This window comes from Mchenga conophoros, linkage group LG10 (genome assembly GCF_057382185.1).
Source record: "Mchenga conophoros isolate Kocher_MC1m ecotype Shallow Benthic linkage group LG10, M_conophoros_male_GT1.1, whole genome shotgun sequence".
Lineage (NCBI taxonomy): Eukaryota > Metazoa > Chordata > Actinopteri > Cichliformes > Cichlidae > Mchenga > Mchenga conophoros.
In genome coordinates, this window is record NC_140535.1 from 24,683,961 (window position 1) to 24,697,545 (window position 13,585).

Genomic DNA, 13,585 nt, shown 5'->3' on the forward strand with positions numbered 1-13,585 from the left:
TTAATGAGCTTACAACATCCTATACTTCAAAAGACCTTTCATTAACACGCATTTTTAAAATAAAAGATAAGATTTTTACTGCCAGTGGGCAAGATGAAGATATGTAAGTAACATACAGAGAAGAACAGAGAAGAACAGAGAAGAGGGATGTTGGTGAAAGAGATCACAGGGCAGATTTATAGGCATACAAGCACAAGCTAAATTTGCACTACATCTTTTCATTCAATTTGTGTGAGCACAATCTGTATGTAATTAGTGTGTGATTTACCAAGACAGCAGTTCATTATGCAATCAGTGGTTGGACTGCCCTCCAGAAGGTTTTTGTTCATGAAGGAAAAGAATACATAAAGAAATGCAGTTTGGTGGTCAGGTTTTCCTGAGATTAGCAGGCCAATAAGAATGTCAATGAAGATCTGTGTAAATACTGCAGCAAAACTATACAAAAACCTTTTAGCTTCTCTACAAATACATACTTGACCTATATCATATTAGGTGTTCAAAAGGGTCCCAAAGAAACATATATAATCTGCTTTAAAGCCGAGTGCTTTGAAAATAAGCACACAAAAACATTTTGGTCTAAAATTGATTTCAGACAATTTTTTTGCCTTCAGCCTATTCTGTTTTTATGTGTGTCTTTTAATGATGTTTTACTGGTCTTATGTCTAAATAATTTATTTTTATGTCTGAATATTTATCAACACTTCCTTTTATATATACATACTGATTTAGTAAAAAAAAAAAAAACAGGGAGTTTCAGATAAGAAAGTAGATGAGAAGATACCTAAATGGTTGGACACTTCCTCTCTTGGCTCTAATCCTCATACCATCACAGATCAGGATCACTTGGGCACCTCTAGCAACAGCTGGATTAGATCAAGGAGATGGCCAACAGACCAGAAAAGCAACCTTGAAATATTTGTGAGCTTTCAACGAGGCTTTAGATGGGGAGATGTCTGAATAAAATAGTAAAGAATGAGAAAGAATGAAAAAAACATGGTAAAACACAAGGGTAGAAGCACTGATAGCTTTCTTGTGTTCTTCAGTTGGGTGTGACTAATGTTTTGAACAGCAGTCCTCCTACATTAGATACCATTAAGAGCCATATATTACCAAAACAAAAGAATGGGATATCTACCATAGATAGATAGATAGATGGATAGATGGATAGATGGAGTATGCAGTTTTTCAGATTGCTGCAATTTAATCATCTGTATTCATCTCACAGAATATCTCTGTGTATATGGAAATGTTCCAAATATGAGTAGATCAAAGGAAGAGCCATGTGTTCCTCACTACAGGCAGATCTAAGGGTTTGCCTATTAATTCTGTACCTGAAGGTCCACAGAGAGCCCCGTGTTAGTGCCTGCACATGCATGCTGCATGTGTATATCTGGGTTCATACTTATGCATGTGCACTTCAATAATTGTGCTGGTATTGACTGTGGTAACGACAGTATTGGAATTTCAATTAAATTCTCATCTCAAGTTTCATGCAAAGCAATAGTGAAGTATCCTCTGCTGCAGTTTCACATATTCACAAGAGGGTCCAAGAACAATAATATCAGTAATATCAGCAGTATAAGCAGCTTTCGACCTCATCCAGTTTATCACTCTACCACATATGTTCCAAACTGCAGCCAATAAAGCAGCATGATCTAATGAACCTTCATGATCCTTATTACTCAACATGAAATTTATCTTGCACCTTTGGCAACAACACAACAAACTCTTCTGTACATGATGTTGTTGATGCAACACTTTTCACAGACTCTACCTTTAATGAAAGAAAAAATATACAGTTGTATTTTGTTAGTAATGATATTTTACTGACAAATCATATGGCTCTAAACGTTTCAAATATTATATTTTGTTTTTCCTTTAATCAACCTGGAAATTTAAATAAATGAACAACTGAAGTTGTGTTACTCACATGCTGTAATATTAACATCCAATTACCAGGATTTAACTGCTCTACTTAACTGCATTCTGGGATCCTAATACAACCAATCTATTTACAGACCAATCCACTGTAAACCACATTACAAAGATTAGAGCATATTAATAGATTTTGATCAGTGGGCGAATATAATGAGCCGTTTCTGTAATAATTTCACTTACATTAAGTTAAATCCCAGTCACACAGGCCTAGAAACCAGTTGTTGGCTCCATGGCAAACACAAGTACAGCGGGAAAAATTTGTATTCTGTGACTGTGATTGTTGCTGTCTGTCTGTGAAACCAACAGCTAAGGCCTGAGTCACGCTGGCCAAGACACTAAATGTTTATTTTTCTAGTCCACTGAGGTATATCACGCTACACTGAAAACCACGACGCAATTGCATTTTTGTTACTCAAACGATAAATAGAATTAATCTTCCAAATAAAAGCTGCTCATTTTTTCAACTTGTGTTGCAGCTGAATGCAAACTACAGGTGACCACACTAATTACAAGAAGCTTTTTGGTACAGCACCCTCTTTGTGTCTTTGAGACCAATTTCACTTAGCAACCTCCAGCAACCACTTGCCAAGACACATTTTTCCCTAGCAACCAGAGGTTGTCACATGGTCTCTAGGCCTGTATGACTGAGACTTAAAGCGCCAAAATCTATTAATTTAGACTCTTTAAAAGTGAGTATATATATATATATATATATATATATATATATATATATATATGCTCAGTGAATACCTCATGCTCAGTGAATACCTCATGCTCAGTGAATACCTCAGGCAGCAGAAACCCAAGAAAGAGGAGGGAGACGAGGAACCATCATGGAAGGACAGGCCCCTGCACGGTATGTACCACCGGCAGATAGAGGAGGTGGCTGATATCCAGAAATCCTACCAGTGGCTGGACAAAGCTGGACTGAAAGACAGCACAGAGGCACTAATCATGGCAGCACAAGAACAAGCTCTGAGCACAAGATCCATAGAGGCTGGGGTCTATCACACCAGGCAAGACCCCAGGTGCAGGCTGTGTAAAGATGCCCCAGAGACAATCCAGCACATAACAGCAGGGTGCAAGATGCTAGCAGGCAAGGCATACATGGAACGCCATAACCAAGTGGCCGGCATAGTGTACAGGAACATCTGTGCGGAGTATAACCTGGAAGTCCCAGGGTCAAAATGGGAGATTCCCCCAAGGGTGGTGGAGAATGACCGAGCTAAGATCCTGTGGGACTTCCAGATACAGACGGACAAAATGGTGGTGGCTAACCAACCGGACATAGTGGTGGTAGACAAACAGAAGAAGACGGCCGTAGTGATCGATGTAGCGGTTCCGAATGACAGCAATATCAGGAAGAAGGAACACGAGAAGCTGGAGAAATACCAAGGGCTCAGAGAAGAGCTCGAGAGGATGTGGAGGGTGAAGGTAACGGTGGTCCCCGTGGTAATCGGAGCACTAGGTGCGGTGACTCCCAAGCTAGGCGAGTGGCTCCAGCAGATCCCGGGAACAACATCGGAGATCTCTGTCCAGAAGAGCGCAGTCCTGGGAACAGCTAAGATACTGCGCAGGACCCTCAAGCTCCCAGGCCTCTGGTAGAGGACCCGAGCTTGAAGGATAAACCGCCCGCAGGGGCGTGCTGGGTGTTTTTTTATATATATATATATATATATATATATATATATATATATATGTATATATGTATATATATATATGTATATGTAAATACATATGTGTGTCTATAACAACAGGAGGCCAAAGTGCTTCAACTTAAGCAACTTATGGCAGTTTGTCAAAACTCCTGACCCTTTCCAAGTGACAAGAAGCAGATGATGTATGGCAGTTTGGCAGACCATTTAATTCACTGTAGGTTTCCAATTTGATGGAATTCTGTCTAAAAATACCGACAAACTGATGAGAATTGGTGGCAGATAGGGATAATTGCAATGGGCATACTAACATACTAACAGCTACTTTATACAATTAGCATAAAATGTGTAGTGAAATGTTTCCCATATTATTAATACTTAACAGCAGCTCAAAAATTGAATGGACATAGATTACATCCTATGTACAGAAAATACGTCTGCCTGAGAGATTTTTGTAGTCAGAAATTGAACTCTACAAAGGCGCTAGTTGAATAAACAGACAGCATCAATATATCTTTCAACTTACAGTTTAATTTGCTTTTGTTGCCTTAGAAATCACAGTGCTGAATAAATGGCACTAGCTTTTTATGTTTGTCCCACAATGAAACACAGAAAGCCTTTAGAAATTACCACAGTGTGCGTTATAAATGTTATCTTATATATTCTTTCCATTTTTCTAAAATGTAACTGAAAGCTATAAGGTCATTTTGACTATGCTAGCAACATGTTTAAAGAAAGTTAAGACAGGACCGTGTTTACCATTTCCTTCTATTAAATCTTCTTTTGTTACCAAGTGTTTGGGAACTGAAGCATTCAAGTTCAGCATAGTCAGGGTTTCTTTAGATTAGCTGGCTAGACAACACCTAGTCCAAGAATTAGATCAACGTAACGTCTTAATCAACTTTCTTTGTTAATCCAAGCATTCTTCTTCTTCAGGCCTTAAGTGCACTCACACAAAATGGATTGAGTGAGATATAATGTTACATTTGTTCTGTACAAAATGGATCAATTAAGTCCCACCAACTTCAGTGGGAGGTCAGGAAGTTAATAAATACTGATGCTAGAAGGTTAAAAATATAAAGCAAATAAATAAATTAGACTTATGTAACGAATTTCATCTGCTACCTAACACGCTTGAGTTTGCAAAATCATCATCTGGGATGGCACATAATATAAGTACCACCAGACTTTGCTCATTCTGACATCACTCCATCATGTCGAGGCCCTCTTCCCATGATCCCTCGCCTGAAAATCTTCTAGTGGATCCTGGTTATAGATCTGACACCTACCTACCCACGCATAGAAGAAAATACCAAAGAATCTGCAACCAAATTCCCCCTTCTTCTGCTTGAGGGTGTTCTGCAAAATTTGATCTGTGACAGTAATTGACTGCACTACCTGAGTAACTGACTGGGTTAACGTATTGTGATGCAGTCTGACATCACTACACATAGTAAATGTCAATGAGTCACAAAGTAGCACAAAATACTGAATGCATGCAAAGACCTTGATGTCTTATAAAAGAGCTTTCATACATGAATCATAAATTACTTCCTGTCAGTGGATGCATTTTAATCATTATGCCATACATAGGACCGAAACTTCTAAAATAGTTTGAGTCATACTTTAAGTGTGACCTCCGCACAGGTGTCTGCATATGGTCACATATTGATTAGCAGCATTTACTCAAGTGCATTGTATACACCACTTTACTTTTCCAGACAATTAGAAATACACAGGCCTAACAATGTAGATCTGGGCAAGGAGCCCCAAGGTTTTGACCAGCATGACGGTGATTGAACGTCGGTTGATTTATCTGCCTCCATTTTTCACCCTCCAGCAGCACAAGAGGAAACCGATGCGAGGAGCCTAACCATCCCCTTGCTCTCCAGTATTCTTATCTCACTATACAGGGATGAAGTCGTCACAGGAGCAGCCACACAGCTTTCTTTCTTCTCTTTCATTGTCTTTGTAACAAACACAATTTCGGCCCACAGTTAAAGCAGAAATGTCAGGTGTTTTTGGTTGTGTGCCTGTGTTGGGCAAGGATCAGTGCATATGTGCTGTCCATTTCCTTATTGTGCCTTCATATTTATATTCTCTGTGTGATTGTCTGCCATTTTGAAATGCTTATTTTTTTATTTCAAATACGTGGGAGGAAAGGTTCCCTCTTTATCCTCAAGTTTGCCTTTATAACAACCGATTGTTTTCATGTGGCCTCTATTCCATTTCGACCTCCTCCGGCCAGTGCGTTCATAACAAGGCTTTGACTCTTAGAATATACTTGAAGACAGCTTAACAGACTAAATGTAGCCTTAGCTTCACTCAACTTAGCCTGCCACTATGCTACATCTAACGCGGGGCAGATTGGGAGGGAGACACTGGTATCGTCGTATAAATGTGTATCACTGTTATTCGCTTTTCAAAGCCAAATATTCAATCTGTAGATCTTTGTGAGGATTTTTTTTAAATTAAAAACACCAACAACACATTGATACACAGGGTGTAGCACACATACAATGTGCATGCGTGTATCGCTGAGGCAATTTTAATATTATTAACAATATTCCACTTCAACTGGAACCGCAATTAAACGTGCCACATGTACACCGAAAGCTCCGGTTTTTCCCCCTAAATACAAAACGACATCCTCTCAGCTACCCAACGGCTCAGGATCCCCTTAATAGCACGCCAGTGTTGGAATGGAGGCACTGCTATATTTGCTGTTAAAAATCTGAAACATGCTGACCAACGGGCCGAAACACAGTCGTGGTTTTGAGAAAAAATACGCGTTAATATCTTACCTTGTAGAGTGATTCACGACAATAAACACCCAGAAAAGCAGCTTCAGCGGGAGGGAAGGCTTCGCCATCGGTATCGAGCATTTGAAGGCTGATTTTGGCGAAGCCATCATCACCATCTTCGTCTCCTCTTTCTTGCAGATGGACGTGTCCGTCTATTTACTGTGTTTCCTCTCTGCGATACATTACGCACGCTAGCAGTAGCCGTTCTGCAAATCGAGACTGGAGGCGAGCGCGCGGCGGTGTGAAATCAGCCAAAACAAAATCGACGCGAGTCGAAAAGCTTCGTTTCGTATCGCCCGTCTTCGTACGTGTGTGTTGCCGTTTCGACAGCACTGGCAGGGGCCTACAAGACTGGTACAAAACAGCGAAGCCCCAAGAAATAAGCTGCTCCACTATCGAGAAGCCAAGAAAGGCAGCGAAGCCTCAGTCTGAATGCAGATTAACACTGGGGTCAGAGAGGAACTGATGCACGTTGCTGCAGCACGGATCAACACATGCGTGGTTTCACTAAGCGGAAGCACCAAGTTAAGGTTTTGAATATATATATATATATATATATATATATATATATATATATATATATATATATATATATATATATATATATATGTATGTGTGTGTGTGTGTGTGTGTGTGTGTGTGTGTGTGTGTGTGTGTGTGTTAGACTGTTATAATTACAATTACACTAATGTATTAATATATTGAGATGAGATATGATTGTGTGTTTCTTGGTGTCTTACACATCTGCTTGGAATGGTTTAATATGCTACAGGCATGAGCCCAGGCAAATCACTCTATCAGAACCTCGGACAGCTCTATCAGTTGCGTCTGCGTTACATACAGAACAACCAATCAGCACTAAGGACAAATCCAGTCAGTTCGTTGCTGCTTAAAGTCAGATGAATACTGGCTGCATGGCCCAGATAACAGAAAACATAACAGAGAAAAAAAAGGTAAACACAGGTAAATTAATATCTTACACTTATTTATTATTTCCAAAATGATTGCTTTGCGTTGTTGCATGTTTGTACATAAATTGATTATATGACATGCAGCAGGTTATATTTGTATTCAGTTAGCAAGCTGACATGTCTAATAAACATGTTTATTATATCTTTCTTTATCTTAATCCAGTCTGGGAAGGTTTTTTTAGGTGAGATATGTATAATGCTTTGGTATCCATTTCAGTATCTTCGTGTAAGTATGCTAATGCAATATCTTTGCTAACTACAGTTCAGTGAATTCTTGAAAAGAAGCTTAAGAAGAAAAATATCATAATTCTAAATACAAAAACTGTAGCCTTTCCCTTCCTGACTCATAAATCAATGATTCCGCTGCAGTACAGCTCTTTTCTTCTCCCTGTGCCATATCCCAACCATCTACAGAAATAGACCAGAACAGCCATTTCGAGAAAATGTTTGAATTATTTTTAAATGTTAATCCAGAAGAGCAAAGATAGAGGAACTCAAAAAATAAAACACAACAACATAGAGAATTAAACTGGTTCTTGGGAAACTGACAGAAATGGTGGCAGGAAGATGAAGCCACATGTTCTCATCACCGATGTTTTGTATTCTGGTTTTACTGAAACTTTTATTTGTATGCATCTTTAACCTGAGTTTTTTTTTCTGCAGTAGTTTACTGCATGTTTGTACAGTCAAATAAGTAAAAATATTTTTATCCTCACATTCTTTTGTCTCTATTCATCTGGAGTCTGGTACTCCAAATTCCACTCTTTATATTAATTCCAGAGGTATTCAGGCATTCAATATCACTTTTTTTCTGCCCTAGTTTACAGTCATGGTCAACTATGGTCATTTTTGTTGTTCTTTTTGCCATACACTCATTGACCCAGAATGTTAATCACCTAAAGTCTGATTCTAGTTTTTAAGTATTAGTTATTAAAATTGGATTCCAGCAATCAGCACTGATTGCAGCTGGCAAGTGTGACCTGCATGGAAGATGAGGTGTACCTGATTTGAAAACATTATTATGTGTTTATTTGTGGCAAGAGGAGTTCCATGTAGACTAATCACCTTAAATAAATTGGCAGATGCTTCATCAACCCTGCAACATTTCTCAAAGTGGAATAAATTGGCAATCACCTAGATTCTTCTATGATCAGTTGGATGAACACTTGTTTGACCATACTCAACTGTACTGAAGAAATCCCCCGAAGCCAAACAGGGATTTTTATTTTATTTATTTATTTATTTATTTTTATTTTTTTATTTAATTGTTTGTTTGCCAAAGGCAGATTGGAAACCTTTCCAGGGTGTACCCTGGCTCTCTCCTTATGATAGCTGGGATATCCTCCTGAAAGAAAAGGGTTTAAGGTTATTTGTTATCAGCTCATGTGCACGCGTACGCGCACACACACACACACACACACACACACACACACACACACACACACACACACACACACAGAGAGAGAGAGAGAGAGCATCTCTAGGGACCAGTATCCCTCTTTCCTCTGCAGTCATATTAATGCAGTTCTCCAGCTGTCATAGGCTCTGGCCTAGCGGGCCTTGGCCCAAACGTCACCATCAGATAATCTGTTCAGTACAAGGAGGTATTGATCTAGTTTAGATGGAAGTAGTAATTTAGATAAATGCTGATACACCCAACTGCCACTAAAGTTAAACAGTCAATTAAGTCAAAGGCAGACGGATATTTATTTCACTACTGGAAGACATTAAACTAGATTTTTTTTAAGTGCACACAAAATAGACATATTGACTAACTTATTTCAAACATTTATTGTGGTGATGCAAGGAAGTCAGCTAAAATCCCAATATCTCTTTTTTTATACTGTCTCTCACATAGGCAGAGATGTCAGGTTAGATCCACTTGGTTCAGTAGTCACAGCAGAAATTTGAGCCAAACTGGTGCATCCTCGTGTCAGTGATGCACCTGGTCTCCACTGCAGTGACCTACCTCAAAAAATCCTATTCATCTGGGTGTGTTTGTCCTGTTATGATTTAGTAACCTCATACTGGCAAGTATGTGGACCCTGATTAACACATAAAGTAAGTGTTAAACAGCTACAGCTACACACATCTTCCACAACATGAAACATAGCTACCTAACATTGTTTAGGTCCCCCTTGTGCAATTAAAATACCTCTGACCTGTCAACACTTGGACAATGAAATGCCTGGAGAAATGCATGGTGTCTGTGTTGAAATCAGGTGTGAACAGTAAACTAGACCCTCTGCGGTTTACTCATAGACAGAGGTGGGGTACAGATGCTGTTTCTGCTATTATCCATTTGGTTTTACAACATCTTGAGGACAGTGCAGCTTATGCTCAGTTGCTTTTATTGCCTTCCACACCATTTTTAACACTCTCCAGCCCCATCATTCAGAAGCTTAAACAGTCTGATGTCAACTCTATGATTATCCGGTGGCAAATAGGACTCAGTGGGTTAAGGTCTATCTCAGCCTTAAGTTAGCACTGGAGCTCCACACACCCATGTTAGCAAGCCTGTTCTTTTTACTCCACATGCTAACAAAAATGGCTAGTCTTCCAGCCATGCACAGAATTACTCAGATGATTGTGATTGCAATACAGACATTCAAAAATGAGTAAGTTATCAGATGGTGTACTAACCACCTCATTTTAAAGGTGAGCAAGACGGAGATAATCATTTTTTGACAAAAAAAAATGCTGTTGATCATAGTCATGTGGTTATTCATAACCAACCAAATCTAGAAGCCTACTCGTAAAATTATCTTGGTGCCCACACCTTAACCTTACATGTCCTTGTTGACTGGGTATTTTCTCAACTCCTCTAGAGACAGCATATCCTTTGCAGACTGCACCTGCATGAAGTTGAACAAGAAGTTTGTTTATGCTTTAGAAAGTCAATGATTTGGTAACATTCATTGAAATCTGAGTTAACACACTTGGTTTAGACTGAAATGGAAATTATTGGTCAAAACAATGTAGGTTGCAGTACAGAACATCTGTCTATCTATCTGGGATCTGAAACTGTGAGGGTTTCTGGCATCGGCACATTGGCAGCAGATCCTTTGTTTACTGTGGGTTGCAAAATAAGGCCTCCGTGGATCAGGCTTATTCTGGCGCACCTCACAGACACTCAATCCGATTGTGATCTGTGGAGTTTGTAGGCTGGGTTAACGCCTTGGACTTTTTGTCATTTAATGAAGCCTTTCATGGGCACATTGTCCAGCTGGGCATTGCCATTGCCAATAGGGGGTGTGCTTGGTCTGCAACAAAAGTTGGTAGACCTTTTTCATAACACAGCATAACTGTCACCGCAGTTATGCTGTATTATAATATACACATTTCATTATTTCTATAATAAAACGGGTACATTAGGACAGTGACAGCACTGGCATGTGAAGGCTTAGTTTAGTTACATGTCTGCTTGAAAAATTTCAGTAATGATCTCATCTTTAATGGCATCCATTCTCTATCCAGACAGGGTGACATGTGTGAGTCTGGCTGTGATAATATGTTGTGTCATCTTTAGATAAGAGCTGGGGGAGGTATAGTCTTCTATAATGGCAACACTGAACACACAGATGCCCAGTTCCACTATCATTCCAGTTTTACAACCCACACATATGCTGTCACAGCCCCACTTGGTTAACATCAAGCTGTGAGAACAGAATGATCTACTGTAACCACTATTGCATATTAGAAACAATCTGGCAATTAAGACAAAACGATGTAACATCAAAAGCAAAAAATCCAAACACAGTAGAAGTCAATTTCACGTAACAAAATCTGAAACTTATTCTAGTTAAAATAAAGTGAGAGCCACCACCCTCACCACAAACAGCCAGAGTAAAAGGCCAGATAGGTATTCTGTTTATTAAGCCTAGAAAATGTGCAAACACATCCATCCATACTGAGCACTTTCGGACATGAACACGAGAAAGCACTCTCTGTGGTCTGACAATACTAAAAATTTAAACCACATCTGAATTGGGGCCAGACTGGAGACCACTCAAACTAACATTCACTCTTTATTTTGCTTGTGTTTTATAAGGCAACGTCCAATATTCTTTCAAATATGTCTTTACTAAAACTCAACAGGAAATTGCTCCTTCATCTATCAGCGTGCCATGCTGTTTCATTTAGTGATCCCTGCTGATATAATGAGGGCCCCCCTTAAGAGGAACATCTCCAGGCCTCTTGATTTTCTGCAGTTTGCTTTTACCTTCTTGCTGATGTTTTTTTCTTAACACATAAATTGTGTCATGCCTGTATTTTCTGGATGAAAGAAACGTGACTTTAATAAATTGACTTTCTTGGAACTTTAAAGGCACCTGTGAGTAGGTGACCTGTCCAGGTTGTATCCTACCTCTCACTAAGTGACAACTGAATTAGCCTGCAGCTCACAGACTGACACTCCTCATTAAGGAAATGTTCAAGGAGCCCGATGTTGAAACTTGAGGACTATTGCACACTGCAAAAGGCATGACTGAATTAGCTATGCATTTTTCCATTATTTTATTCTTTCAGCCTTCATATATTCGTGGTAGCTCCTTTGGGCTAATGATAAAGATACTGCGAGCATTCAATACTGCGAGCATTGAATACATCTCAAACCACATACAGGTGCAGCTGCAAAATTAGTGCTAAAAAAAATGCCTTTTTGTTGTTTTTCTTCCAAAAAAGAAAATATGAAAGGCTACACCATCTGAGTTTGGCAAATGATCTTGAAATCAAAAGGGGATGAGAGGCAGTGAATAAAATATAAACAATATCTTTTATTGAAGTTTTCAGGGTTTTTTTTTTTGCCACTTTGAAAAAAGTTCAAATACACAACTTATTTTGTTCTGTCTCAATTGTTCTGATCCAGACTAAACAAACAATAATAGTTATTTAGAAATTCAGTTTGCTATGTATCCCTAATGGGCAGATTCGATGATCTGCTGCCCATGAGCCTTACAAATGTCCCAGAAATGTGATTTATGACGTTCATGCCAGCATCTAACCTCTCCACTGTGATTCGGGGCAAATTCAGCTGGCTGAAATCATAGCCTCTTTGTATGGTATTTGGTTAGTTTGACGTTAAGCAGGTATAATCTCCACTCCCAAAGGTAGATCACATTGAGTTCCTGCTTTCAGTTCTCGTATTATTTCGGAGGCTTTTTTGTTCTCTTCTCGTCAAAGCTTTATCAAACACAAACTGTATATGAACCCAAAATCACTGATGCAGACACTACGGATGCATATAAGGGGAAAAAAACAGGGATGCCAGAATGGAAGTGTTGCAAGTTGCTTACATAGCACTGCCAAGTAAGTGAAAACAGGAGGATATTGGGATATGCGGAGAGGTTTTAGAACATTTTTGTGTTCATCCATTAGGAATTTGTCTCTTCATTCTAAACCCAGAGAGAGAAAGAGGAGAGAGAGAGAGCGGAAGTGTTAGAAAGCTGTAATACACAAATGTTCCCTCCCCCCATACACACACACACACACACACACACACACACACACACACACACACACACACACACACACACAGATGTGGAGCTGCCAGCGTATTTATCTGCTTTGAGATGTACTTACAGTGTGATGCATTTTTCTATCAAAAGTAAATCTCCCTATCATTACACAACAGTTGCCATCAAGATTAGCTGTTCCTCTGGCAGAATGTTAATGCACTGGGAATTCAAGCACTACTTTCATTGCTACAGAGAACAACTTTATAGAGGAATTCCTTTCTTCCCGTGGCTGCCGTCACATCACGATGTTCACCACTTAAAGAATTGCAGGAGTGTTCACTTCCAAATGGTCTTCTCTGCTTTACTAAAATTTATACTTCATGTGCCAACAAAAGATGTTACTGCAAATCAATGTATGTTATCTTGAGTCCTTTTTATAAAATAGCTAAAAAAAGCTACGTTTTCTATAGAAAAAAGCCCCAGTGGAGCCTACTGAGTGTCCTTGCACTTGGAAAGCGCAAGGACACTCGTTGTAACTAAATGGAAAGTCCCTAGGAATCACTTCACCATCACATCAACCATCAGCCATAAACTCTTTTGTCTCAATGACATCCAAAGCACCACACCAGGAAAAGAGCCATTTTTCCTATTTACTTCCTCTGTACTACTATACATTCTGCATCCTTCTAGACACAGAACTCATCACCTAAGCCGTTAAGAAAACAGCAGGGAAACAGGTTCTCAAGGAAATTGTTTATGTC

At 39.3% G+C, this 13,585-nt stretch overlaps 1 protein-coding gene across 2 annotated transcripts in view; it reads right to left on the reverse strand.

Annotated features, from left to right (window-relative positions):
• gabrg2 (gamma-aminobutyric acid type A receptor subunit gamma2) overlaps positions 1-6,866 on the reverse strand; it is a 43,712-nt gene extending 36,846 nt beyond the window's left edge. For both annotated transcript variants that reach the window (XM_085289530.1, XM_085289529.1), the window contains exon 1: positions 6,398-6,866. In XM_085289530.1, the coding sequence (XP_085145656.1) occupies positions 6,398-6,513 (116 nt within the window). In that variant the 5' untranslated portion in view covers positions 6,514-6,866. The remainder of the gene's footprint in view (positions 1-6,397) is intronic.
• Between the last annotated feature and the right edge of the window lie 6,719 nt (positions 6,867-13,585).